This window comes from Hemitrygon akajei, chromosome 10 (genome assembly GCF_048418815.1).
Source record: "Hemitrygon akajei chromosome 10, sHemAka1.3, whole genome shotgun sequence".
In the NCBI taxonomy this organism is placed as follows: Eukaryota; Metazoa; Chordata; class Chondrichthyes; order Myliobatiformes; family Dasyatidae; genus Hemitrygon; species Hemitrygon akajei.
Window position 1 is genome coordinate 77,699,144 of NC_133133.1, and position 24,609 is coordinate 77,723,752.

A 24,609-nucleotide genomic window follows, 5' to 3' on the forward strand; every position below is an offset into this window, starting at 1 on the left:
TCACTGTTAGCCATGGGTGAGGTACTGTAAGGGTAAAATGTAGCTAACATTGCACCTTTATTTAAGAAGGGTGGCAACGACAAGCCAGGGAACTACAGGGCAGTGAGCCAAACAAGCATGGTAAGAAAATTACTTCAGGGGATTCTGAGAAACAGGATTTTAACATTTTAATTCTGATTTCAATTGCTGTTCTGATAAGTCAATCCATGGCCTCCTCTAGTGTCAAGATGAGGCTACCCTCAGGGTGGAGGAGCAACATATTCCATCTGGGTACCCTCCAACCTGATGGCATGAATATAAATTTTTCCTTCTGGTGAACAAAAATTCCCCCCCCCCCCCCACCATTCCTCTATTCCCCACTCTGACCTTTTACTTCTCACCGCCTATAACTTCCCGCTGGGTCCCCTCCTCCTTCCCTTTATCCTATAGTCCCCTCTCCTCTCCTATCAGATTCTTCCTTCTCCAGCCCTTGACCTTTCCCACCCACCTGGCTTCACCTATCACCTTCTGGCCAGCCTTTCCCCTCCATTGTTTAATTCTGGCATCTTCCTCCCTTTTCTCTCAGTCCTGAAGAAGGGTCTCAGCCCGAAATGTCGACTGTTTACTCTTTTCCATAGGTACTGTCTGACCTGCTGGTTTCTAGATCTACTTGCATTTGAGAGGCGTGAAGTGATTAGGGATCATCAACACAGCTTTGTGCATGACAAATAGTCCTGCAAATTTTGAAGAGATGACAAAGGATTTTATTAAAGGGTCTTTAACAAAGTCCCCATTAGAATCCAGGGTAAGCAGGCCAAATGATACATCATCATCTTGATGGCAAGTATCAGAGGTGTAGGTTTGTTTGTTTTTTTCCAGAATGAAGGCCTGTATTTGGTAGTGTACTGCAGGAATCAGTGCAGGCTCCTCATTGTTTGGCATATTAATAATATAGATCAGAATGTAGTTGCCAAAATTTGCAGGTGAATCGAAAGTTCAAAGTAAACTTATTATCAAAGTATGTGATACAAATTATGTATCACTATATATTACCTTGAGATTCATTTTCTTATAAATATACACAGTAGAACAGAGAATTACAATGGAATCGATGAAGAACTATACACAAACACTGACAATCAATGTGGAAAAGATGACAAATTGTATATGTGTATGTATAAATAAATCAGTAAATAATACTGAGCACATGGGTTGCAGAGTCTTTGAAAGTGACTGATAGGAGATGGAATCCATTCAGATTTGAGGTGAGTAAAGTTACCTACGCTGGCTCAGGAGCCTGAAGGTTGAAGAGTAAACAATTGTTCCTGAATAGTTGGTGGTGTGGGACACCGCTCATGTACCTTCTTCCCGATGACAGCAGCGAGAAGAAAGCATGTCCTGGATGGACAGTGTCCTTGATGATGGATACTGTTTTCTTGTGGCAGCGCTCCTTATAGACGCTCACAATGGTGGGGAGGCCTTCGCCTGTGATGGACTGGGCTGCATCCACTGCAGTAGGCTTTCCCTACATTGTTGGTATAGTCAGCAGTAAACAAGGTTACAACAGGATATAAAATTAGTAAAGTGGACCAAGGAATTGCAGATGGAATTTTACTCAGATATGTTTATGTCGGGAAGTTAAGCTGGGGCAGAACACACACAGCCATGAGCAGCGTTATCCAGAGAGACATAGCATTACAAAGACAAACTTCCCCCGAAGTGATTAAGCAGTTAGACAGGTTAGTGAAGAGGTAGTTTGTCACAGTGGTCTTCACCAGTCAGGGCACTGAGTACAAAAGTTGTGATGTTACACAGCAGCTGTGCAAGACATTGGTGAGACTAAACTTGGGAGTACTGTGAGCAGCTTTGGTTGCCATACCACAAGGAGATGTGATTAAGCTAGAGAAGATGCAGAAAATGTTCACATGGATGCTACCTGGACTAGAGGATGAGTTATAATGAGTGACTCGAAAGGCTGGAGCTATTTTTCCCTTGATCATAGGAGGCTGTGGAGAGATCTTATAGAAATGAAAGGGATAGATAATATGGATGGACACAGACTTTTGTCTAGGGTAGACAAGTCCTAAACATAGAAGGCTTAGGTTTAAGATGAGAGGGAAAGACTTAAATGGGACTTAAAGGGCAAGTTGTATTTTAGACAGCGGATAGTGGGAATGTGATACAAGCTTCCAGTGGAACCAGCACTACTGGGAACAACTACAATGTTTAAAAGACCTTTATCACAGGTACATGGATAAGATGCAAGGGCGATATGGACCAAAAGCTGGCAAATGGTATTAGTTCAGGTTGACACCATGGTTAGTTTAATGAGTCCTACTTCGTCCTGTATGACTCTGTGACAAAGCTAAATCATTTATCACACAGAATCCCTCTACACTTCCATCCTACAATAGGTTATCTGAAGACCCTCACCTCTTCCTTGAACAGAAGCCCAACCAGTTCCCCTTCACAACACAACACATTCATTTGCTTGGCTCACATTCAACAACTTCTTATACTCCACTCATTTTCTCCACATCAATGGAGCTGTCCTGGCTTCAGTTCGGCAGTCTACATACTGATGACTGCATTTAGGCTGATGCATTTCAAAATGTGAAAATTTCCACACTTGGCTGCCAAATTCCACACTGCCCTCACGTTCATATGATCCATCTCCAACTCTTCCCTTTCTGGATCTCATTGTCTGCATCTCAGAGGGAATACTAATCACCAATATCCAGAACTCTGACTATATCTTCTTGTGAGGATGCTATTCCATTTCAACACACACACCCGACCTGCTGAGTTACTCCAGCATTTTGAGTGTTGCTTTGGATTTCCAGCATCTGCAGATTTTCTCATATTTGTGATACTATTCCATTTTTTCATCTCCTCTGTTTCCACAGTATTTGTTCTGAACTGATTTTTTTTTGTAATTTTTTTTTAATTGAAGTTCATCATCAAACATTTCCATAAGATGTATTTCAGACATTGTACATATATATCATATAATCATATATATCACAAATCTCCACGAAGTATTTATCTGAGGTATACACTTATAGAAAAGAGTGGAAAGAAAAAACAAGCAAAAGGAACGAACTATGTAGAAGTAGGGAGTGATCTTTTTTTTTTACAACAGATTCATTGATTTGTGAGAATAAAATCAGGCCTATGAGGCATTATGTAGTTAAACCATTTTTCCCCAGTATGAATCAAATTATTCCAGCTTATGATTAACAGATGCTGTAACCTTCTCCATTTTGTAAATGTCCATTGTAATTTCCATCTATGCATTTAAAGTTGGGCTCTCCTTTGATAACCATTTCCAAGTATGAGTCTTTTTACCAGCCACCAACAGTATATTCATTAAATATTTATCTCTTTTCAACCATTCTTGAGGTATATATCCAAAATATATGGTCTTACTCTCTAAGGGTATTTCACGTTTAAAGATGTCTTGTAGGGCACTGATTTTGTAACATCATTTCTTCTGTGATATTTTCTTTTTTCCTTAACTCTGGCCACCCCTCCACCATGTCTTACCTTTTTACCTTCCACTCCTGCCCCTCTGCCAGAGATCCTGGGTCCTCATCTCACACTCAGAAATTGCCACTTTCAATGACTCATCTTCCCAATTGCCCTCATCTCCTACAGGACTCCACTAGTGGATACAGGTTCTCGGCTCTATCAGCACTTTGGTGGAACTCTTCCCTTTGTCACTCTCTGGACTGTTCTTCCTCTCCACCGATTGTTTTCTTTCTCAGTTTTTTCCCCCCACACAACTGCAGGAGAGGCAACAGAGCTATTTTACCTCGTGCTTTCTCAGCATTAATGAGCCCAAACATTCCACTAATGGAGCAGCCATTCTCCTGCACTTCTTCTGAACGTGTTCTGTATTCACTACACAGGATGTTGATTTCCTCATCAATATGGCTTTGGTGGCCTCTGTTCATTCTGTGGGATTATGAGCTTTGAGTTATCTGTCACATTAAGTGACTGGGTTGGGAGATAAATCTCATTCTGATCTGTGTGACTTTGGCCTCCTATGTTTTTGCAATAAAGGCCAATAGAAGCATGAGGAGTACCATCTAAGATTGCATCTCAGCACTGTGGGATTCAATACTGAATTCAACAATTTCAGATAGTTCACTGATTTTGGTTTTAACCAGGATACACCTGCTGTGCTATCAGTTAACCCAGTTTTTCTCTCTTCAGACACTTTGTTTGATCTAGCTCTGGATTCCAGAGTGTGGCAAGAACCCAAGGGCAGCAGTAGATCCCACATGCATCTTCATAGCTTTAACAGGAACCTCTCTTCATTTTCTCTCATTCTCTCTAAAACTACTCATTTATTAGAGAATTCAATAAACACCGGTAACACCTGAGTAATCCTGGCCTCCTTGTCAGAGATACTGATACACCACTCTCCCATCCCCTCCGCAATTTGAAATTTACTTATGTTTTCCTCTTTCCCAGATATGATGAATGAAATGATTGATAGATACATTATCAATCCCAAAGGAAATTACAATGTCACAGAAGCATTGCAAATGCAGGGATAAGCTAATATACAAATAGTAGAAGAGAAGTAGAAAGAATAAAAAATAAGTTACCTCAAACAGTCTAACAGGACGGGGTCATCACCTCCCCAGCTATAGGTAAACTCATTATAGAGCCCAATGGCCGCAGGTAGGAATGACCTTGTATCGCGCTCTTTGGAGCAGCACAGTTGTCTTAGTCTATTACTAAAAATGCTCCTCTGTTCAGTCAAGGTGGCAGTCAGAGGGTGAGAAACATTGTCGGTATTGCCAGGATTTTCTGTAGGGTCCCTTGTTCTATCACAGCCTCCAGTGTGTCCAGTTTGACTCCTATAACAGAGCCAGCCTTTCTAATCAGTTCATTTGGGAGAGGGAATTTGTTGGTGTTTCAGGTTGAGACCCTGCATCAGGACAAGGAGTGGAGAGGGAAGATCTTGCAGGACATGCAGCAAGGTATTCAAATCATATAAGGTTACAAGTCCACGACGGACATCAACGAGAGCGACACCTCCCTGCCTGAGAGGCTGAATACCTACGCACGGTTTTATTCAATGGATGATGTAAAATCGAGGAGAGTCCCCTCGCCCCCTGTGAAACAGGAACCCTCTCTGGCCATAGAGTTGAGGATCATCCTAGCCAGGGTACACCCATGCAAAGCTATGGGGCTGGACAACATATCATGTCAGGTGCCGAGGATTGTGCAGCCCAGCTAACAGAGATCCTGACAGACATTTTTAACATCTCTTTGCAGCCATCCACAGTCCCTACAGGCTTCAAGGCAGAACCATCATTCTGGTGCCCAAGAGAGTGATGGCAACTGCCCTAAACGATCACCACCCAGTGGCAATGACATAAAGAAGTGCTATGATCAGCTGGTAATGGATTGTATAAAATCCCACCTTCCAGCTACGTTGTACCTTTTACAGTTCACCTGCCCTCAAACTGGTCCATTGGTAATGCCATAGTCTTAGCACTCCACTCTGTTCTGTCCCACCTAGAAAACAAAGCCTCATCTGCCAGGAAGCTATTCATCAACTCCATCTCAGCATTTAACTTGATCATCCTCAGAGGCTGGTGGGTACACTGTCCTGACTGGGGTTCAAGATGTAACTGGATCTTGGACTTGCTAATGGAAGGACCCCAGTCAGTCCGAGTTGACAGGAGTATCTCAAGCTCCATCATGCTAAGCATTGGTACCCCCCAGGACTGCGTGCTCAGCCCACTGCTGTTCACGCTGCTGACTCACGACTGCACTGCCAGATCCAGCTCAAACCACATCATCAAATTCGCTGATGATACTTCAGTGGTCGGCCTCATCAGCAACAATGATGAGTCAGCATAGAGAGAGGATTGTCAAATGATCTAAGTCTCAGTATGGACAAGGCAAAAGACATGATGATTGTGGACTTCAGGAAGGCTCAGGTCAACCACTCTCCACTGCACGTCAATGGCTCTGCTGTGGAGAGAGTGAAGAGGACAAAGTTCCTTGGTGGGCACGTAACGAATGATCTAACCTGAACCCGTAACTACACTGTCTCACTAGTCAAGGCGGCACAGCAGCATCCACACTTTGAGGAGATTGAACATGCAGGCATCCCCACCCCCACTCTAACACCTTTCTACAGGAGCACCGAGAGTGTCCTGTCTGACTGCATCATTGTGTACAGAAGCTGTAAGGCATCAGGCTGCAAGACCCTACAGAAGACAGTAAAAACTGCCGAGAGGATCACTGGAGCCTCCCACACCGTTTGTGGCATTTAACGAGAATCTTGTATACAATGGGCCCAAAGCATTGTTGAGAATCCCTACCATCCATTCCACAATCTTTCTGACCCACTACTGTCAGGAAGGAGGTCCAGGAGCATCAGGACTAGGACTGCCAGACTGGGTAACAGCTTCTTCCCTCAGGCTGCGAGACTAATATATACCCACCAAGGTTTCATCAATAGGACAGCCAGCTGTTCACTGCTTACCTGTGTTGTTCACTTTACATGCATTTTGATTGATCTTTTCTCAACTTATTTGTGGTAATATTTTGTTTTACAGTATGTGCTGAGTGGGATATACATATTGTGGGTACACCGTGGTCTGGAGGAACACTGTTTCATTTGGTTGTATACATGTACAGTCAGATGACAATAAACTTGAACTTGAAGATAGTATCAATATTACAGTTTGAGACCATCTTCCCTCTTCAGGGTCTTGACTGCAAATGCCATAAATTCCTCCCCCGCCTCCCCCCCCCCCCCACAGATGTCATTTGACCTGATTTCCTTTAGAAGTTGGTTTGCTTTTGCTCCAGATTTCAGCATCTAAAATCACTTATGTCTCCCTTGCATCAGCGCTCTAAGCTACAATCCTTAATCCACCGTTCCTTTCCTACAGCTTCCCAACATGGGAAAACACTTCAGCTTTTAAAGCTTTTAATCATTCTACCTCCAAGTGAAATGTGAAGATGCTGAGCAGATTGACATGTAACAAAGAAACTGTCCTCGTTACAACAAGGGCCTGGGGCTTGTGAGCATCATACATACCTTGCCTGTATCAGAACTTTTAATGTATGGCTCAGCAGACTGTGCAATTCCCCCTTGGAGCACCTTCTCCACCCGGGCCACTAGGTAGATCTCTGGGTGAGGGACCGTCACTGAGAATATACCCTGCAATAAACACATACACACAGACAACATCAGAGTCCAAACAATGGCCATAAGAAATCAGTGTACGTTCTTGGATTCATTCATAGAAGCCCATTGAACCTGATTTAGAACTTCAGGCACTAAATGCAGTGTCTGGCTAGAACCCCAAATCAATGGTAACAAAGGGGATGCCCACATCACAGGGGTCACTGGGTCTGACCTTTTAGATCAGCAATCAAAATAGCTGCTTTATCAAAGCCATTGGCTGTTATAATTACTCTTTTCTGCCTTTGATAATGTTGGCCCTTGGTTTAAGATGGAATAATATTGCAAGGCTATAGAATACCATCTTGGTGCAACCTCACAAACCTGACCTTATTCCAAAGCTCTCAACACGAGATTATTAGTGACCACAGTGCATTGCCATGTTTATACACAATAATGCACAAATTACAAGGTGATTATAGGTTCGCGACAGAACGATAACAATTGCTGAATGTTTCACTGTCATTGTCAGGCCAGCAAACAATGGAACACAGGCAATGTCATCATCTTTTCCATGATGATCCAAAGTTTGGATGGGTATCTTGTTGACTTTGCTGCCATTTGTACAAGCATATCAATTGAGAAAGTAGTGAAAGTCTGGATTTAGTTTCTCTGAATGATTTTACTGTTCTCTGTGACACTATTGGATCATAGTACACAAACATCCATTGCTTTGTTACTCGATATACATCTTCTCAAACAGGGGTTAGCCAAATTGGAAGAGTGGTGGTTAGGAATGCATGGGAAACACATTCATATTCCAAGTGTTTTCACAGGCATCAGAGAAGAAGAAAAATAAGTTGATTCACAAATGTATTCTTCAAGTTGCTTCTCTGATCAGTCAGGAAGCAAGGGGAAGGCCAAATAAAATCAACAGTTTGATGAATCATCATTCAAAACCAAATCAGAACCTTAAGGTGGCATACATTCATTCTTTCTATGGCCCTCCCTGTATTGGAGGTAACGTGTCACTGACACCACCATTTAAAGGGGTAATGTACCCCTCACTGTGTTGCTGACACCACCATTTAAAGGGGTAAGGTACCCCTCACTGTCACTGACACCACCATTTAAAGGGGTAACATACCCCTCACTGTCGCTGATACCACCATTTAAAGGGGTAGTGATAATGTACCCCTCACTGTGTTGCTGACGCCACCATTTAAAGTGGTAATGTACCCAGTGTCACTACCACCATTTAAAGGGGTAATGTACCCTTCACTGACACCACCATTTAAATGTACCCCTCTGTGTCACTCCCACCATTTAAAGGGGTAAAATACCCTTCACTGTCTCTGACACCAGCATTTAAAGGGGTAACATGCCGCTCACTGTTTCTGATGCCACCTGTATTGGGGGTAGCAGATCCACCCCACCACTGCGATCCTACCTGTTTCGGGTAACAGAGAAGCTTCTCGTCTATCCCCTTCAGGCGGCTGCCATGATGGTCCTCGCTCGTCTTCCCATTTTCAGCTGCTCCCTCTGAGCGGCTCTGTAACATCTCGCGCACGGCTGGGGGATTCAGTTCCACGTGGAAATCCTCAGAGATCTTGCAGTTGTTATTGGTATCAAACAGTGCAAGGGTCACAAAGAAAGGTTCAACCTGCAGTGGGACACATTGACACAGTGAAATTGGGAATGTAGGTGTACTGAGCATAGGTTAATATGCCAGTGGATCCCTTTGCAATACCAAATATGTGTTTACATAACACCTGGTACATTCTCACTTTACTCTGGGAAACCCTGGGACAATCCCAGTGAAGTACTTTAGACAGGCAGTCACTGCTGAAATGCTGAAAGGCAGAAAATATAAACTACCAATTTTTGCACTGCAGGATCCCAACAATAATCCAATAAAACAGTGGTACTGATGACAAGATAAAGATCAGCCTAGAACTAGGAAGAACTACTTTCTTCTCATCAAATATTCATGAAATAATTTACATTCAATTGAGACACCCTTGGTTTAAAATCTTAAAATGGCAAACTCCCTTTAGAATATAACAAGATCTGAGTCAAAGAAACAACAAAAACACACAAAATGCTGGAGGAACTCAGCAGATCAGGCAGCATCTATGGAAATAAATAGTCGATATTTCGAGCTGAGACCCTTCATCAGTCCTGATGCTGCCTGACCTGCTGAAGTTCCTCCAACATTTCAGGAACAGCTTCTTCCCCTCTGCCATCCGATTCCTAAATGGACATTGAAGCTTTGGACACTAACTGACTTTTTAAAAACATATACAGTATTTCTGTTTTTGCATGTTTTTTAATCTATCCCATATACATAATTGATTTACTTGTTTTATTTTATTTATTTTTTTCTCTCTATGTTTTATTTTATTTATTATTAATTTCTTCTCTCTGCAACGTTATGCATTGCTTTGAACTGCTGCTGTTAAGTTAACAAATTTCACATCACATGCTGGTAATAGTAAACCTGATTCTGATTTGTGAGCTTGCCTTGGATTTCCAGCATCGACAGATTTTCGTGTGCTTGAAAACAAACCACACTTGGGATATTCAAGCAACACACACAAAATGCTGGTGGAACACAGCAGGCCAGGTCTATAGGAAGAAGTACAGTCAACGTTTTGGGCTGAGACCCTTCGTCAGGACAAACTGAAAGAAAAGATAGTAAGAGACTTGAAAGTGGGAGGGGGAGGGGGAAATCCGAAATGATAGAAGGAGACAGGAGGGGGAGGGATGAAGCTAAGAGCTGGAAAGGTGATTGGCAAAAGGAATACACAACTGGAGAAGGGAAAGGATCATGGGATGGGAGGCCTAGGGAGAAAGAAAGGGGAAGGGGAGCACCAGAGGGAGATGGAGAACAGGAAAGGGGGGAAGGGGGGAGGAAAAGAGGAGGAAAAGAGGAGGAAAAGAGGAGGAAAAGAGGAGGAAAAGAGGAGGAAAAGAGGAGGAAAAGAGGAGGAAAAGAGGAGGAAAAGAGGAGGAAAAGAGGAGGAAAAGAGGAGGAAAAGAGGAGGAAAAGAGGAGGAAAAGAGGAGGAAAAGAGGAGGAAAAGAGGAGGAAAAGAGGAGGAAAAGAGGAGGAAAAGAGGAGGAAAAGAGGAGGAAAAGAGGAGGAAAAGAGGAGGAAAAGAGGAGGAAAAGAGGGGTGAGAGAGAATAATTAATAAATAAATAAAGGTTGGGGTAAGAAGGGGAGGTGGGCCATTAATGGAAGTTAGAGAAATCAATGTTCATGCCATCAGGTTGGAGGCTACCCAGATGGAATAGCAGGTATTGTTCCTCCAGCCTGAGTGTGGCTTCATCTTGACAGTGGCTTCATCTTGCCATGGATAGACATATCAGAATGGGAATGGGACGTGGAATTAAAATGTGTGGCCACTGGGAGATCCTGCATTCTCTGGCAGACAGAGCGTAGGTGTTCAGCAAAACGGTCTCCTAGTCTGCATCGGGTCTCACCAATATATAGAAGGCCACACTGGGAGCTTGGGATATTGCCTGGTTTCACTACTCAAGGAAGTGAATATGTGACCAAGGGAGTACAACAAATGTTATCATTCCTGGGATGGGATGTGGTGCTTTCCTATCAGAAATGGCTAAGCAGATGGGACATATTATTGAATTCTGAAGAATAACCTGATGAAACATTCAATTTTTTTTTGTGGGGCTTAATGCAGATACAGAGCTTATCCTTAACCGAGCTGAAGTGACTCAAACCAGGGGTCATAGTGTTGGAATTTAGCATAGGCCATTCAGGACAGAGATGTGAGGAACTCCCAGAAGAACATGAGTCTCTGGAAGTCTCTAGTCAAGTTTACTGCCACTTGCACAAGTACATGCATGCCCGTGTGCAATGAATAGTTCCTGCACTGTTATCACAGGCACACAGTACCACATACACAATCTTCACAAGAAAGCGGATAAATCAAACAAAAGTTCTACAAGGAAGAACACAATTAGAACAAAGAGAGAGTCTGTTTCAGTGCAAAGTGATCAAACCCAAGAGCACTGTGGAGGCTCAGTCACTGAGTACTGTATGTCCAAGACACAGTCAGACTTTTCCATTTTAACGAGGAGCATGGGGTTAATGCAGGAAAGTAGTGCTGAGGTAAAAGATCAGTCATGGAGTCATGGAGAGATCCTCATAGAGGTGAGTGATGTACACCATGAGCCCCACTTAGATTCATTGCCACAAGCAGGAAGCTAGTTACCTCAGACATGTTAAACCCCCTTCCGGTTTGAGCTATTTGTTCACAGGAATCTCACCATAAGCACAGATCACTGAAGACTTTAATTACGGTAATAGATGCCCAGAAATTCCAATCCATTCAAGTATTCTTTTCAAAAGATTATTGTCACATAAGTCATTGTCTTCTGGCTGAAATGTGATTAATAGCTATTCACTGGTCCTTTTGCCAATCTCTGAATCTCTTCACATTTCACATGGTAAAGGCCCTACATCTCGCAGGCAGTTGTGCCTATGGAGGACCAACAATGGAGACAAATGAACAACTGTTGTTGTGCGCTAGAATCTCCAGAAGTCTATGTTGGTTGCTTTCCTCTCATTCAGTCAGAGTGCGCATCAGCGTCTGAAAAGCTACGGCTCTTACATCAAGGCTCAGGGGTTCAAGCCTCTTACCCCAAACTAACATAATAACTGCAATGCCCATGAAATACTGGGGTTGCGTCTTGGCTGGACTAAAGATTTTGCGATACTATCAGAAGCCTTCTTGTCATTCAGACTGATAAGGGGCTTACATACAGTGGGGACAGAGGAAGCAGGATCAGAAACGACTGGATGCAGATTAAGGGTAGAACCTGAGAGAAGGGAAGAATCTTCTTTCATGAAGATTTGGTGGGATTTGGGCTGCTCTCCTTGTAAACAACAGCCTTGCTACTAACCTACAAATGCAAGTTTGAAACTTTAATCCTATGAGAAATGAAACTGAGGAGTGAGAAGAACTGGTATTTCTTCCCAATTGCCTTGATCATCCACGATGACTTACCTGACCTCCTCCAGTGCTGTGAGGATCCTACAACAGCCCACTGCTCTCTGTGGGAACTTGCTGTGCAAATTAATCACTTACTTTGCCTCACCCTAACAATGGCAATAGCAGTTCAAAAGTAATCTGTTGACAGTGAAATACTTTGTGATGCTGTAGTATGTGTTATATGAAGTTCTTTCTTCTCCCTTACATCAATCTACTTAGAGCAAAAAAGCAAACAGCTGGAGGAACTCCACAGTTTAAGCAGCACCTGTGGAGGTAAAGGGATTATCTTGCTTCTCCAAGTTGTTCAATCTAATTGAGAACAATTTTCTAACAAAGCGAGCCTTTGCCAATTATTTTTATTGTAATATAAATAGGGTTTATTTTGTGCATTCCCCATGTTAAAACAACTACTTCTCATATGGACAGACTGAGGCAAGGAGTAGATAATTTTAAACGCAACTCACATTTGTTCGTGTTCCATCTCCCTGCTCACTGACAAGACCTTGGAGAGCAAACGTCAAGTTGTGGCACTTTACCAGGAGGCGTTTGCCAAATCTTTCTTCAAATGGCCTCACATCGGGTTCAATGCCTGAAAAATCTAGTTTCTTAAAAAAAAGAGCACAAATTTCAATAGCTGACATCACAAGTAGATAACCAGAGAATTAATTAAAATCCATCATACAAGTACTTTCTGTTAAGACTTAGTTGTGTGAATTCTGTCTGAATTCCACCATTGCCTTCAGTTTTGAATTACACACAAGATGTCTATAACTATTGCTGTGCTTTATCTAAATGTTGAGAGTTCAGCCTTATTTCATTCTTGTTTTGTCTCTTTCTGTCTCAGTAAACTGACATATTAATCATATCAACAGCAATCAAATAGGTGCTCCTATGAAAGGCCATAAAGATGCATCTCGCACTCTGCAGCCACAGTATGAAGTGTGAAGAAGCTGACTATTTCATGCTGCTGCATTAAGAGTCCATCTGTCCTGTTCATCAAAAGCTGCTCCCTCACGCTAGCTAGGGATTGGCCCGTTTAAGGACAATGCAGCCCCTCCCACCACTGCCATTTAGCTAATGACATCATGGCACCAGCAGAATTTAAAACTACTGCACGGAAACCACTCACTCTCTTTTTGTTCTCCAGGTTTCTACAGGCAAACAGTACCATGGAAACATTGAAGGTGTACTGCAGCAAAGTGGGCTCGGGTGCACAGTTTAGAAAGAGTACAGTACTTGTCACTGTGTGTATGTTTAGTGTCTGTTTCGTCCTGCTACTTTGGACACTCACTTTAGATAAGTTTTTTTAAAACCGAGTGTAACTTGAAAGGTTTACTGAATGTTTAGTGTCTGTTTTGTCCTTTAAATAAATAGTTAACCTACTTAATAGTAGTGAGTGTCTTCTGACCAGCTGACTGAACCTGCAAACCTGATTACACACAATTGGCACAGCGAACAGGGTCTGTGACTGAGCAGAAGGTGAATATCTTTGAAAGGAAAAAGTAAAAGTGAACCCCCCCTCCCCCCACATGAAGAGTGCCAAGACCCAGTGCAGGACCAATAACAGTACATATAGAGTACGCATATCTTCTGTCCATGCTCCTTAGAGTATCAAAGAGCTCTACTTAATTCACTAATGGGAGTTATAACTCACTGGATTGCTTCTACAGTCTGCACTCAATGAAGGAAAGTGCTAAGAGGCATTGGAGACAGGGAAGTTTCCAAATGATCTGATGATTGTGATGCAATGGATAACCTACACAGATAAACCTGGGTTCTCCGCAGTGAATTAACTTGCAAATCAAGAATCCATGTAATGCTTTTTGTTTCTGATTTTGCAGATTTTCACAACCAGGTCCAAATCAGAAGGTTTGCTCAGAACAAAAGATCCACAAAGGAAGTGCCAACAAATCTGATACCAGCTAAAAAGTGTTTTAATGACAGACTAAAAATATTCCTTGTTAAATTGTAATCTGAGAGTTTACAGATAATATTTAAAAGGCTAGGTAGAATCAACAATTCAGAATTCTCAGATGGTTCCATTCACTGTTAATGAAATGTCATGCAGATGAATTTAATTCAAATTTGTATACGTTGATTGTTTTTTGTGAAAACTGACACACAAAATAAAATTCATCTTTCAATTGGGAATGGGAATGCCCCACAGAAAAATAGTACTCATTAGGTTGCAATTGTGAAAATCGGAAATCAGGTTGTATGGAACAGCTCTTGTCAGGGCAATGCATTTATAGCTTTGAATGAGAACAACTAACCTGATCTGGTTCTGTATAATCAATACACTGAACCGTGACCTCATCGAGGTTGCAAAAGTAGATACAAATTCAAGAAAATGATCATTCTTCCTCATAAACTATAGATAAAACACTCCATTCAATATCAACTGAAGGGTATGGAGGGTGGTAGAATACCGAATGCTTTACAGAGATTACTCTGCTGCCAGGTTTACCTGTGCCTCTGCATCCAAAGCAAACAGCTTACATCTGCCTTCACTTCGGCTGGCTTTGTTGTGGTAATCCGATTCTCGGGCATACTAGAAAGGAAAGAGAGGGGAAATGTTGCTATTGTTCCTTACAGCACAGTTGAAGGCTGAGGATTCAAACATCCACAGATTGCACTATCAGCATCTGATAACTGTTATACGAATCTGAGGAGATTCAAATTATTTTATTTTGATATAAGACGATTTTGTGTTTAAAGATGAAGGAGTATTGTCCTAAATGATCATCTGACACTATGGCTGTCATTCTACAAGTCTGATAGATGTTTCTTAGATAGAAATCACTTCGCTATAAAACACATTCTAACATGAAGGTATCTTCACAACACTGGACAAGCACCTGAATCACTATGGTACAAAAAGATTGTTATAGAGCAAGTGCAGGTAAATGGGATTAGTGCCCATAGGTATTTAATGATTGACATGGACATTACGGCCAAAGGTAATTCTGCTGTTTCGCTCTTTGCTGGAAATGTGAAATTAAACAGAAATGTGGAAGTGAGTGGAGGGTCATGCAGTACTTGTGGAGAACTAAGAGGCAAATGTTTCAGCTTGACAACTATTAGCCATATGTTAGAAATTGGACACATCTTAGGGCAGACAGAAGGGAAGGAGAGGAATGTAGAGATCATAGGAACTGTATGATACAGATACATGGAGAGATTAAACAAGAAAGGTTTTGGTGGTGGTGAGAAGGTAATGACAGATGATATGTGTGGCTACAAGTAGAACTTGTCAGATTTTTACCTTGTAGCAATTCAGTACGACACCCAGTTTTTGCTGTCTGTAAGTTCTCATCCCACCCTCCTTTACTGATGTACTAAATAAGTTCACTGCAGAAATGTAATCTGAGACTGTACAAATGTATAATAGTGTAGGGCTCTCAGTACCATTAACTGTGGTGTTAACTGTTCAGGCTAACAAAATGGCTTCTCTGTATTGTTACGATGAAATGGCTTCTCTGTAATGTTACTTAATGCTGTAATGGGTTTCTGTATCTGGAATGTTTGGGTTATAACTGCAGATAAGGGGGGAACTAACCAATGGAGAATTGTTATGCTATCTTGTATGCGTGAGCTGAGTGAGAGTTCGCGGTTCTTTTTGGGAGGCGAGCGAGAAAGACGGAGGTGTGAGGAGCAGACAGCAGCTCCAGGGTGGCGGATACTGGATGTCGGCAGTTTGGACGGTGGCCGGAGTCACGGAAGGTTGTTGTGGATGGAACCGGAGGCGTGAGCTCCAATGTATTAAAATACTATGTGCACAAACTGATAAACTTATTGATTTGGCACCTTTAGGTTATCTGTTTCTACTAACCCATCACTAAGAAATAACTATAAAGTTGTAATTATTTCCTCGCCTTTGGTGTATTGTCTGATATTTGTGTTGCCAGCGTGTACATTACACCGTATTTACACTGTTGGTGGGGTGACGGCGGTTCACCCTAGGTGAACGGGGGAAAATTGGAGGCACAGATGCTACAATAGGATAGGTACAACCAGCACTCATTGTCCTGTTCATGGGCTTTCAACTCTGGTGAGCTTCACTGATGAGCCAGTATCTACAATACCAGGAACTTGTCCATTATCTTTTAGAGACGTTCAAAGTTATATTCATAAACAACAGAACTTGGGTTATGAGACAATGGGTGAGAAGCACAAAGTCAACAGATGCAAGTTACAAGGCCGTGAGCTGGACGTCTATTACTTCTCGAAAGGATTGACACAATATCTGATGACTGCTAACAGATTTTACCCCCAATAATTCTCCCCTTCACTACCCATTTACTCTCACCTTCTCGTTCAACCTGACGTAGAGAAACATAGAACAGAAACAGGCTTTTCAGTTCACCGTCTGCACCAACTAGCAAACAATCAAATAAATATTGACCCAAATCCTGTTTCTTAATCACCCCATATCCTCTCCTTCAACACATTAGACAGAATTTATAGTACTCAATTAACCTACTAACCCCAGTGTCTTTGGGATGTGGAAGGGAACCAGTGCACTCAGAGGAAACCCAGTCACAGGGAGAGCATGCAAACTCTGCACAGACAGCATTAAGGTCTGGATTGAAATCAGGTCCCTGCTGCTCAGAGTCAGTGGCTCTATCAGCCTCTGTCACCCCTTCATTTCCATCTCTCTGCACAATGCCCATAGCGCAAGGGTAAAAAGACCCTGATGAGAGTTCTATACAGACCCCCAAACAGTAGCAAGGATGAGCTCCACAAATTACAATGGGAGATAGAAAATGCATGCCAAAAGGGCAATTTTACAATAATCATAGGGGATTTCAATATGCTGAGTGGTTGGGAAAACCAGGTTGGTGCTGGATTCCAGGAAGGGGAATTTTTAGAGTGCCTACGAGATGGCTTTTTTTTAATAAAAAGAGCAGCTCGTGGTTGAGCCCATCAGGGGATCAGCTATTCTGGACTGAATGTTGTGCAATGAACCAGAATTGACTAGAGAGCTTATGGTAAAAGAACCCTGAAGAGCAAGTGTTCGAATTCACCCTGAAATTTAAGAAGGAGAAGCTAAGGTCAGATGTATCAGTATTACAGTGGAGTAAAGGGAATTATAGAGGTGTGAGCAAGGAATTGGCCAGAATTAATTGGATAAAACACTGGCAGGGATGACGGCAGAGCAGCGATGGCTAGAATTACTGGAAGCAATTTGGAAGGCACAGGATATATACATCCCAAAGAGGAAGAAGTTTTCTAAAGGCAAGACAAAACAGTGGCTGACAAGAGAAATCAAAGCCAACAAATTCCAAAGAGAGGGCTTATAACAGAGCAAAAATTAGTGGGAAGTTAGAAGATTGGGAAGCTTATAGAAAAACAACAGAAGGCAACAAAAAAGTCATTAAGCTAAAGATGGAATATGAAAGTAAAGTTGACCATAACATTGAAGACGATATCAAAAGTTTCTCAGATACATAAAGTGTAAAAGAGAGTTGAGAGTGGATACCAGATCACTGGAAAATGATGCTGGGGAGGTAGTAATGGGAGATGAGGAAATGGAGGACGAACTGAATAAATATTTTGCATTAGTCTTCACTGTGGAAGACACTAGCAGTATAGTGGAAGTTCCAGGTATCTTGGGAAGGTTCTTGGGATACTGAAAGTTCTGAAGGTAGATAAGTCACTTTGACCAGATGGTGTACACCCCAGGATTCTAAAGGAGGTAGCCAAGGAGATTGTGGAAGCATTAGTAATGATCTTTCAAGATTCACTAGGTACTGGAATGGTTCCAGAGGACTGGAAAATTGCAAATGTCACTCCACTCTTCAAGAAAGGAGAGAGGCAAAAGAAAGGGAACTAATTAGTCTGACCTCAGTGGTTGGGAAGATGTTGGAGTTCATTTTAAGGATAAGATAGGCTGTAGTCATCATTGGAAAATCTTGCCTGACAATCTGTTGGGATTTTTTGCAGAAATAACAAGCAGGATAGACAAAGAAGAATTAGTTAACATTGTGTACTTGGATTTTCAGAAGGCCTTTGACAAAATGCTACACACAAGACTGCTTAACTAGTTAACACCCCGTGGTATTACAGTAAAGATTCTAACATGGATAAAGCAGGATTTAACTGGCAGTTGGCAAAAAATGGAAATAAAGGGAGACTTTTTCTGGTTGGCTGCCGGTGACTAGTGGTGTTCCAAAGGGGTCTGTATTGGGACCAATTCTTTTTACGTTATATGCCAATGATTTGGCTGATAGAATTGATAGATTTGTTAGAAGGTTTGCAGATGATATGAAGATAGGTGGAGGGGCAGATAGTTTTGTGGAAATCGAGACACTACTGAGGACTTGGAAATTGGGATAATTGGCAAAGAAGTGGCAAATGAATACAGTATCAGAAATGTATGGTCATGCACTTTGGTAGAAAAAAATGAAAGGGTTGACTATTTTCTAAATGGAGAGAAAATACAAAACACTGAGACACAAAGGGCCTTGGTAGTCCTTGTGCAGGATTCCCAAAAGGTTAATTTGCAGTTTGTGTCTGTGGTGAGGAAGGTAAATGCAATGTTAGCATTCATTTCAAGAGGACTAGAACATAAAAGCAAGGATGTAATATTGAGACATTATAAAAGCACTGGTGAGACCTCACTTGGAGGATTGTGAGCAGTTTTGGGCTCCTTATCTGAGGAAAGATGTGTGGAAACTGGAGAGGTTTCAAAGGAGGTTCAGGAAAATGATTCCAGGATTGAATGGCTTGTCATATGAAGAGCATTTGATGGCTCTGAGTCTGTATTCAGTAGAATTCAGAACAATGGGAAGTAACCTCATTGAAACCTATCAAATGTTAAAGACCTTGATAGAGTGGATGTGGGGAGCATGTTTTCTATGGTGGGAGAGTGTAAGACCAGAGGACAGAGCCTCAGAATAAAGGGGGGTCCTTTTAGAACAGAGAAGAGGAGGAATTTCTTTAGCCTTAGAGAGGTGAATCTATGGAATTCTTTACCTCAGGCAGCTGTGGAGGCCAAATCCTTATGTATCGTTAAGTCAGAGGTTGATAGATTCTTGATTGGTCACGGCATGAAGGAATATGAGGAAAAGGCAGGAGATTGGAGCAGAGAGGAATAATGGATCAGCCATGATGAAATGGCAGGCCAGACTCGAAGGGTCAAATGGCCCAATTCTGCTCCTATATCTTATGGTCTTACAGCAGTGTCAAAAATGCAACTACATGTTCTGAACAACATTCCATTGACTTGAAGCAGGGACTACATACATGCTAATTTTTAACATTCAATGAGCTTTCACAAGTAAAATATGACAATTCAAAAATGAGAGACCATGAACAGGAATTCACCTGAGCTTCCCCTCCTAAATCTGTGGCATGTGCATTGGGAATTCACCCAAAATCCATTGAATAGACAGAATTTGTAGCAAGCGGAAACAGTAGAAAGCTTGCAAACAGTGGCTCAAGAACAAACTAAAGAAAATCTGCAGATGCTGGAAATCCAAGCAACATACACAAAATACTGGAGGAACTCAGCAGGCCAGGCAGCATCTATGGAAAAAGGGACAGTCAACGCTTTGGGCTGAGACCCTTTGGCAGGACTAGAGAAAAAAAGATGAGCAGTAGATATAAAAGGTGGGAGATGGGGGTGGGGTGGGGTGGAGAGTCCCAGACCAAGTGTTGAAACCTAATGCAATGGAAAGGTGTTTACATCGCCAAAAATGTTATGAAGCAGGCTTGCAAATAACTATTCATAACTGCTCTCTCAATCATATCCTGACACACAGAATGTCATTGTTATCATCATTATGTGCCATGTTGTATGACGTGGACCATCGTGGTCTTTTGACCATGATTGCCCTTGGCAAATGTTTCCACAGAAGTGGTTTGCCATTGCCTTCTAGGCAGTGTCTTTGTAAAACAGGTTACCACAATTATTGTCGACACTCTTCAGGGACTGCCTGCCTGGCGTTAGTGGTCGCATAATCAGGACTTGTGATGTGTACCATCTGCTCCTATGGCCTCACAGGACCCTGATCGAGTGTGGAGGGGGGAGGAAGAGGATAAGGTGCTAAGCAGATGCTACACCTTGCCAACGGTGAGCTGCAGGCTAGTGGAGGGAAGAAGTGCCTTAAACCTCCTTTGGTACAGAGGTATCTCCACACTGCCATCCACACAGAATAAGTAAACCAAAGCAGCCACTACAAGCTGAAAATCTATGCCTGATAATACAAAACAGGCAGGTGAAGTTTAACATAGACAGGTGCAAAGTGATGCATTTGGTATGTTAAACCAAGGCAGGGCATACTTAGTGAATGACAGGGCTCTTGGTAATGTGGACGAATAGAGAAATACATTGAAGTGCATTATTCTCTGAAAAGAGGAAAACTGCTCGACAGGTTAGTGATGAAGGTTTACAGCATGCTTACCTTCTAATGGTGAAGATGCTGAATAAAAGAGTTAGGACATCATGTTATAGTTATCCAAAATGTTAGTGAGTCTGCGCTTGGAATGTTGTGCATGGTTCCCACTATCACACTATAGAATGGACGTGATTAAGCTGAAGACAATGCAAATAACATTAATGAGGATTATCAGGAGATTGGAATTAATGCTTGGTCTTTTTCTCCCCAGTCCGTGGGAGACTAAAGTTTTAAGTGACAATATCAGAGTAGATAGAATTCATAGTTTAAGGTGAGAGGGAGGAGGTTTATAGAGATGTGAAGGATAAATTAGTTACCATCTGGAATGACCTGCCACAGAAGGTGGTGGAGGCAAGAAAAATAATGCTTTGAAAAAGTATCTAGACTGGTTCTTGAATGAGCAGGACATAGAGAGATATGGAATTAATGCAGGCAAGGAGATTTGTATAGATAAACACACATAGAAGTGATGGGCTGTAGGACCTGTTTCGATGCAGTACAACTCTGCAACTCCAAGATTAACATGCACACTAGCCACCAATGTGCATTCCCAATAAAATTCATTAAATTGTTACAAACAAGAATACCTTCATTAATTCGGGGTGCATACTTTTCTCCAAACTCTCCATCATGCTCTCAGATTTTCCTTGGCTGATGGAGTCTTCATCTAGAAATCAAACACACGTTTGCAGATCATCCAAGGTTCCACAAGATGGAAATCAAAGTACTGAATTTGCACCTTCTAATTGTGTGGCCTAGTTCAGAAAACTCTACAGACATGGGGGAGGTGGAGGGTGGTGTGGAGGGGCTGGGCACTGCTGGGGAGAGAATGCACATAACTATATAGGCAAGCAGCAAAAAAGATGGTATTTTTGGTGATGTTGGGTTAGCGATAAAAATTAAACCACAAGAGCATTAGAACTGCCTTCCTCTGCTTCAAGTAATTGCATTTGATCTTTTATGTTCATCTAAAAGGCACTTCTATTGCCTCCTACTTGCCAACTTTAAAGATGGGGTGTCCTTCTACGTTAACAGAGAATTGATGGCTAACTGGAATGTTACAAGGAATAAATATTTTAATACGTAACATTCGTCTCAGTAAATGTGGGCAATTCACATTTTTTATTAACCATCTTACCAATTTTTCTATAATCATTAAAATTTGTGTATATGGGATAAGAGTCTCTCTACTCAACTACTTTATTCAAAATCATGGCCTCAACAGGGGACAGTCCTTCCAAAATGCATCAGTTTATAAAGTCCATAATCAATTTAACACCATACTTCTCCACAATAAATCTTTCGGTGAACCATAGTCGGAGCTAATCCTATATTGTCAAATGGCTTACTGTTCACCCCAGGGTAGACCTACAAGCTACTAAAATCTTCAAGCCTGTTCTGCCATTCAATAAGATTATGGCTGATCTACCCCAATTCTCAACTCCTCTGTGTCATCTTCCCACATTCCTAGTATCATAATCTTTCAAAAGTATCGAAAGCTTCGTGTAGGTATGTGAAAGGGTGAAAAACCTGTTTAATGCAGTACAACACTATAACTCCAAGATTATCCTTCACACTTGACATCAGTGGCATTTCCAATTGAGTCTAACAAACAGTTAACAGTCCACATCGCTATCCCCAATGATGCAGCCCCCACAAGTGTCTGGATGAGAGAATTACAGAGATTTGCCACTCTGAGAGGAGAAACTACCATGTATCTCACTTTTAAATGACCAGCCCCTTACTGTATTTACATCCTCTCTTTTAAGACTTTCTTTCGTGAAAACATGCCAACATCTATCCTGTCAAACTCCCTTAGGACCTTGTATGTTTCAATAGGATCACCCTCATTCTTCTAAACTCCAAAGAATAGGGGACCCAACCTATTTTGCCTTTCTTAACAGGGCAATCTTCTTTTGAACTGCCTCCGCAACTACCTTCTGAGGTAAGGGTTTTCTATGTGAGTAATCAAGAACAATGTATAGAATAAATCATACAGAATTTAAAAAAGCAGGACAAACTTGCTCCACCATTTATTGTGGGTGACTTTCTGAACTTTCTTCATTTTCTTGATTCCCTTAATATTCAGAAACCTATAGATATGTTTTGAACAATCTCTATGACTGAGCCTCCTCAGAACTCTGGGAAAGAAAATGCCAAGGATTCACAGCCCTTTGAAAAGACATCTCCTCACTGAAATCCTAAACTTCTAACCCCTTTGTTCTAAGATGAACCTGCAGTTCTATGCTCATCAGCTGGGGGAGGCATCCTCCCTACATCCAGTACATCAAGCTCAATAAGCAAGTTGCAAAGAAATTGTATCTCATCCTTTTATATTCTGAGAATAGGGGATTAATCTATTTATTTTCTCCTCATAAGACAAACCTGTTATTCCAGGAAGCAGCTTAATGAATTTTTACTGCATTCCATCCTTGGCAAGTATATCTTTCATTAGTTAGAGAGCAAGTATCAACACTACATTCAGGTGTTCCCTCACTATCAATTTGTTGAACTGCCAGCAAGATATTATTATGCCTGTCTTATTTTAGTTATTAAATAACTTCATTCTGCTGCCCCGAGGTTTCTAAAATCATGGAATTGGCTCAACAGCACAATATAAGGGTTAATTACCTGGTCCCCCCTCAGGCAATTCGCCAATCCTCCTCTCTGACGCCGAGCCATCGAAGTTGCTCTGAATGACCTTTCTCAGAGTCGATATCCACTCTTCCATTTCCTGCTCACTCTCTGCGGCCAAGTGACAACTGCACTTCTCCTGCATTCGAAGTTCAAAGCCATATCGCCGCATCTTGGAACACTGTACGGAGGAAGCAGAATTAGTTCCAGCAGCTTTCCCTGCATGGCAAAATTGAACACAATCAAAGTGGTAGAAGAATTTAAAATGGCCCATGGGACAGTTAGTGAGAGCCTTCTTCAGGCTTTACTTAATGCCTTGCATATGTTAGTTCAGTTAATGGAAAAAGTCAATGCCTTTCATTGTTTCCATTAAGAATGCCACATGGGCAACCTATACTGTGTTGCTTTAGACTGGGAAGCAGTTCAAGCCACATAATACAAGGCACTTGTTCGGATATCAGCTCCTTGATCATTACAGTAATGGGTCAACTGAACTTTGGCCATTACATTTGGAAAAGAATTTTGCTTTACAAACAGGCAGGAATCTTATCAAACCATGGCGAGGCCACACAGAGGACTGACACATCTAGAAAAAAGGAAGTGGTAGTGGACTACAAAATAAGATAAACAATAATGGGACCAGAATTGAAATGATGGAGTCTTCAGAGGAAAGGGTGATCAAACGAATAGTCATCAAGTGGTCATAGGAAGGATGCTTCTGTATCTAAGGGAGTCTGAATCAAGAGTTTGTAGAAGTAAAATTGTTACCAATAACTGACACAGAATTCAAAAGATCTGCAACTGCTTGGAGTGCAAATTCAAAAGGAAAAATGCTGGTAATACTCAGCAGTTCAGGCTACATCTGTGGGAAGAGAAACAGAGTCAATGTTTCAGATTAAGCCCCTTCATCAGAATTCTGTTTGACCTGAAACACTGACTCTGTTTTGCTTCCCACAGATGCTGCCTGACTCGCTGAGTATTCCCAACAACTTCTGTTTGTCATTAAAGTAATATGGATTTTAGTTTTAACTTCATTACACTGAGAATGGTTGGATTGTGGAAGGTAGCAATTGTGGAGCAGCTAAGGTGACCAGCTAGAGATATTTAAGGGAGAGAAGGTCATAATAAAACAGCATTCAATCACCAACAGACTGTATAATTCAATGACGCAGTGGGTTCTGGGTACTCTGATGTACGACTTGGAAAAGGCTCATATTCAGGTACGCAAGTAATAAATGAAACAAGTAGAATACTAGCATTGACATTCAGGGGATTTGAATACAAAAGGGGCTTGCTCTTCAGTTACGTATGGCATTAGTAAGATCATATAGAAACATAGAAAACCTACAGCACAACACAGGCCCTTCAGCCCACAAAGCAGTACCGAACATGTCCTTATCTTAGAAATTACCT

The 24,609-nt window shown here is 41.7% G+C and overlaps 1 protein-coding gene across 2 annotated transcripts in view; it reads right to left on the minus strand.

Annotated features, from left to right (window-relative positions):
• The window catches only part of LOC140734500 (dedicator of cytokinesis protein 11-like), a 290,063-nt gene that overhangs the window by 198,173 nt on the left and 67,281 nt on the right, over window positions 1-24,609 (minus strand). For both annotated transcript variants that reach the window (XM_073058546.1, XM_073058547.1), the window contains exons 8-13: window positions 23,194-23,377; window positions 21,150-21,229; window positions 14,628-14,711; window positions 12,625-12,765; window positions 8,592-8,804; window positions 7,055-7,177 (exon numbers count right to left, since the gene is read on the minus strand). In XM_073058546.1, the coding sequence (XP_072914647.1) occupies window positions 7,055-7,177; window positions 8,592-8,804; window positions 12,625-12,765; window positions 14,628-14,711; window positions 21,150-21,229; window positions 23,194-23,377 (825 nt within the window). The remainder of the gene's footprint in view (window positions 1-7,054; window positions 7,178-8,591; window positions 8,805-12,624; window positions 12,766-14,627; window positions 14,712-21,149; window positions 21,230-23,193; window positions 23,378-24,609) is intronic.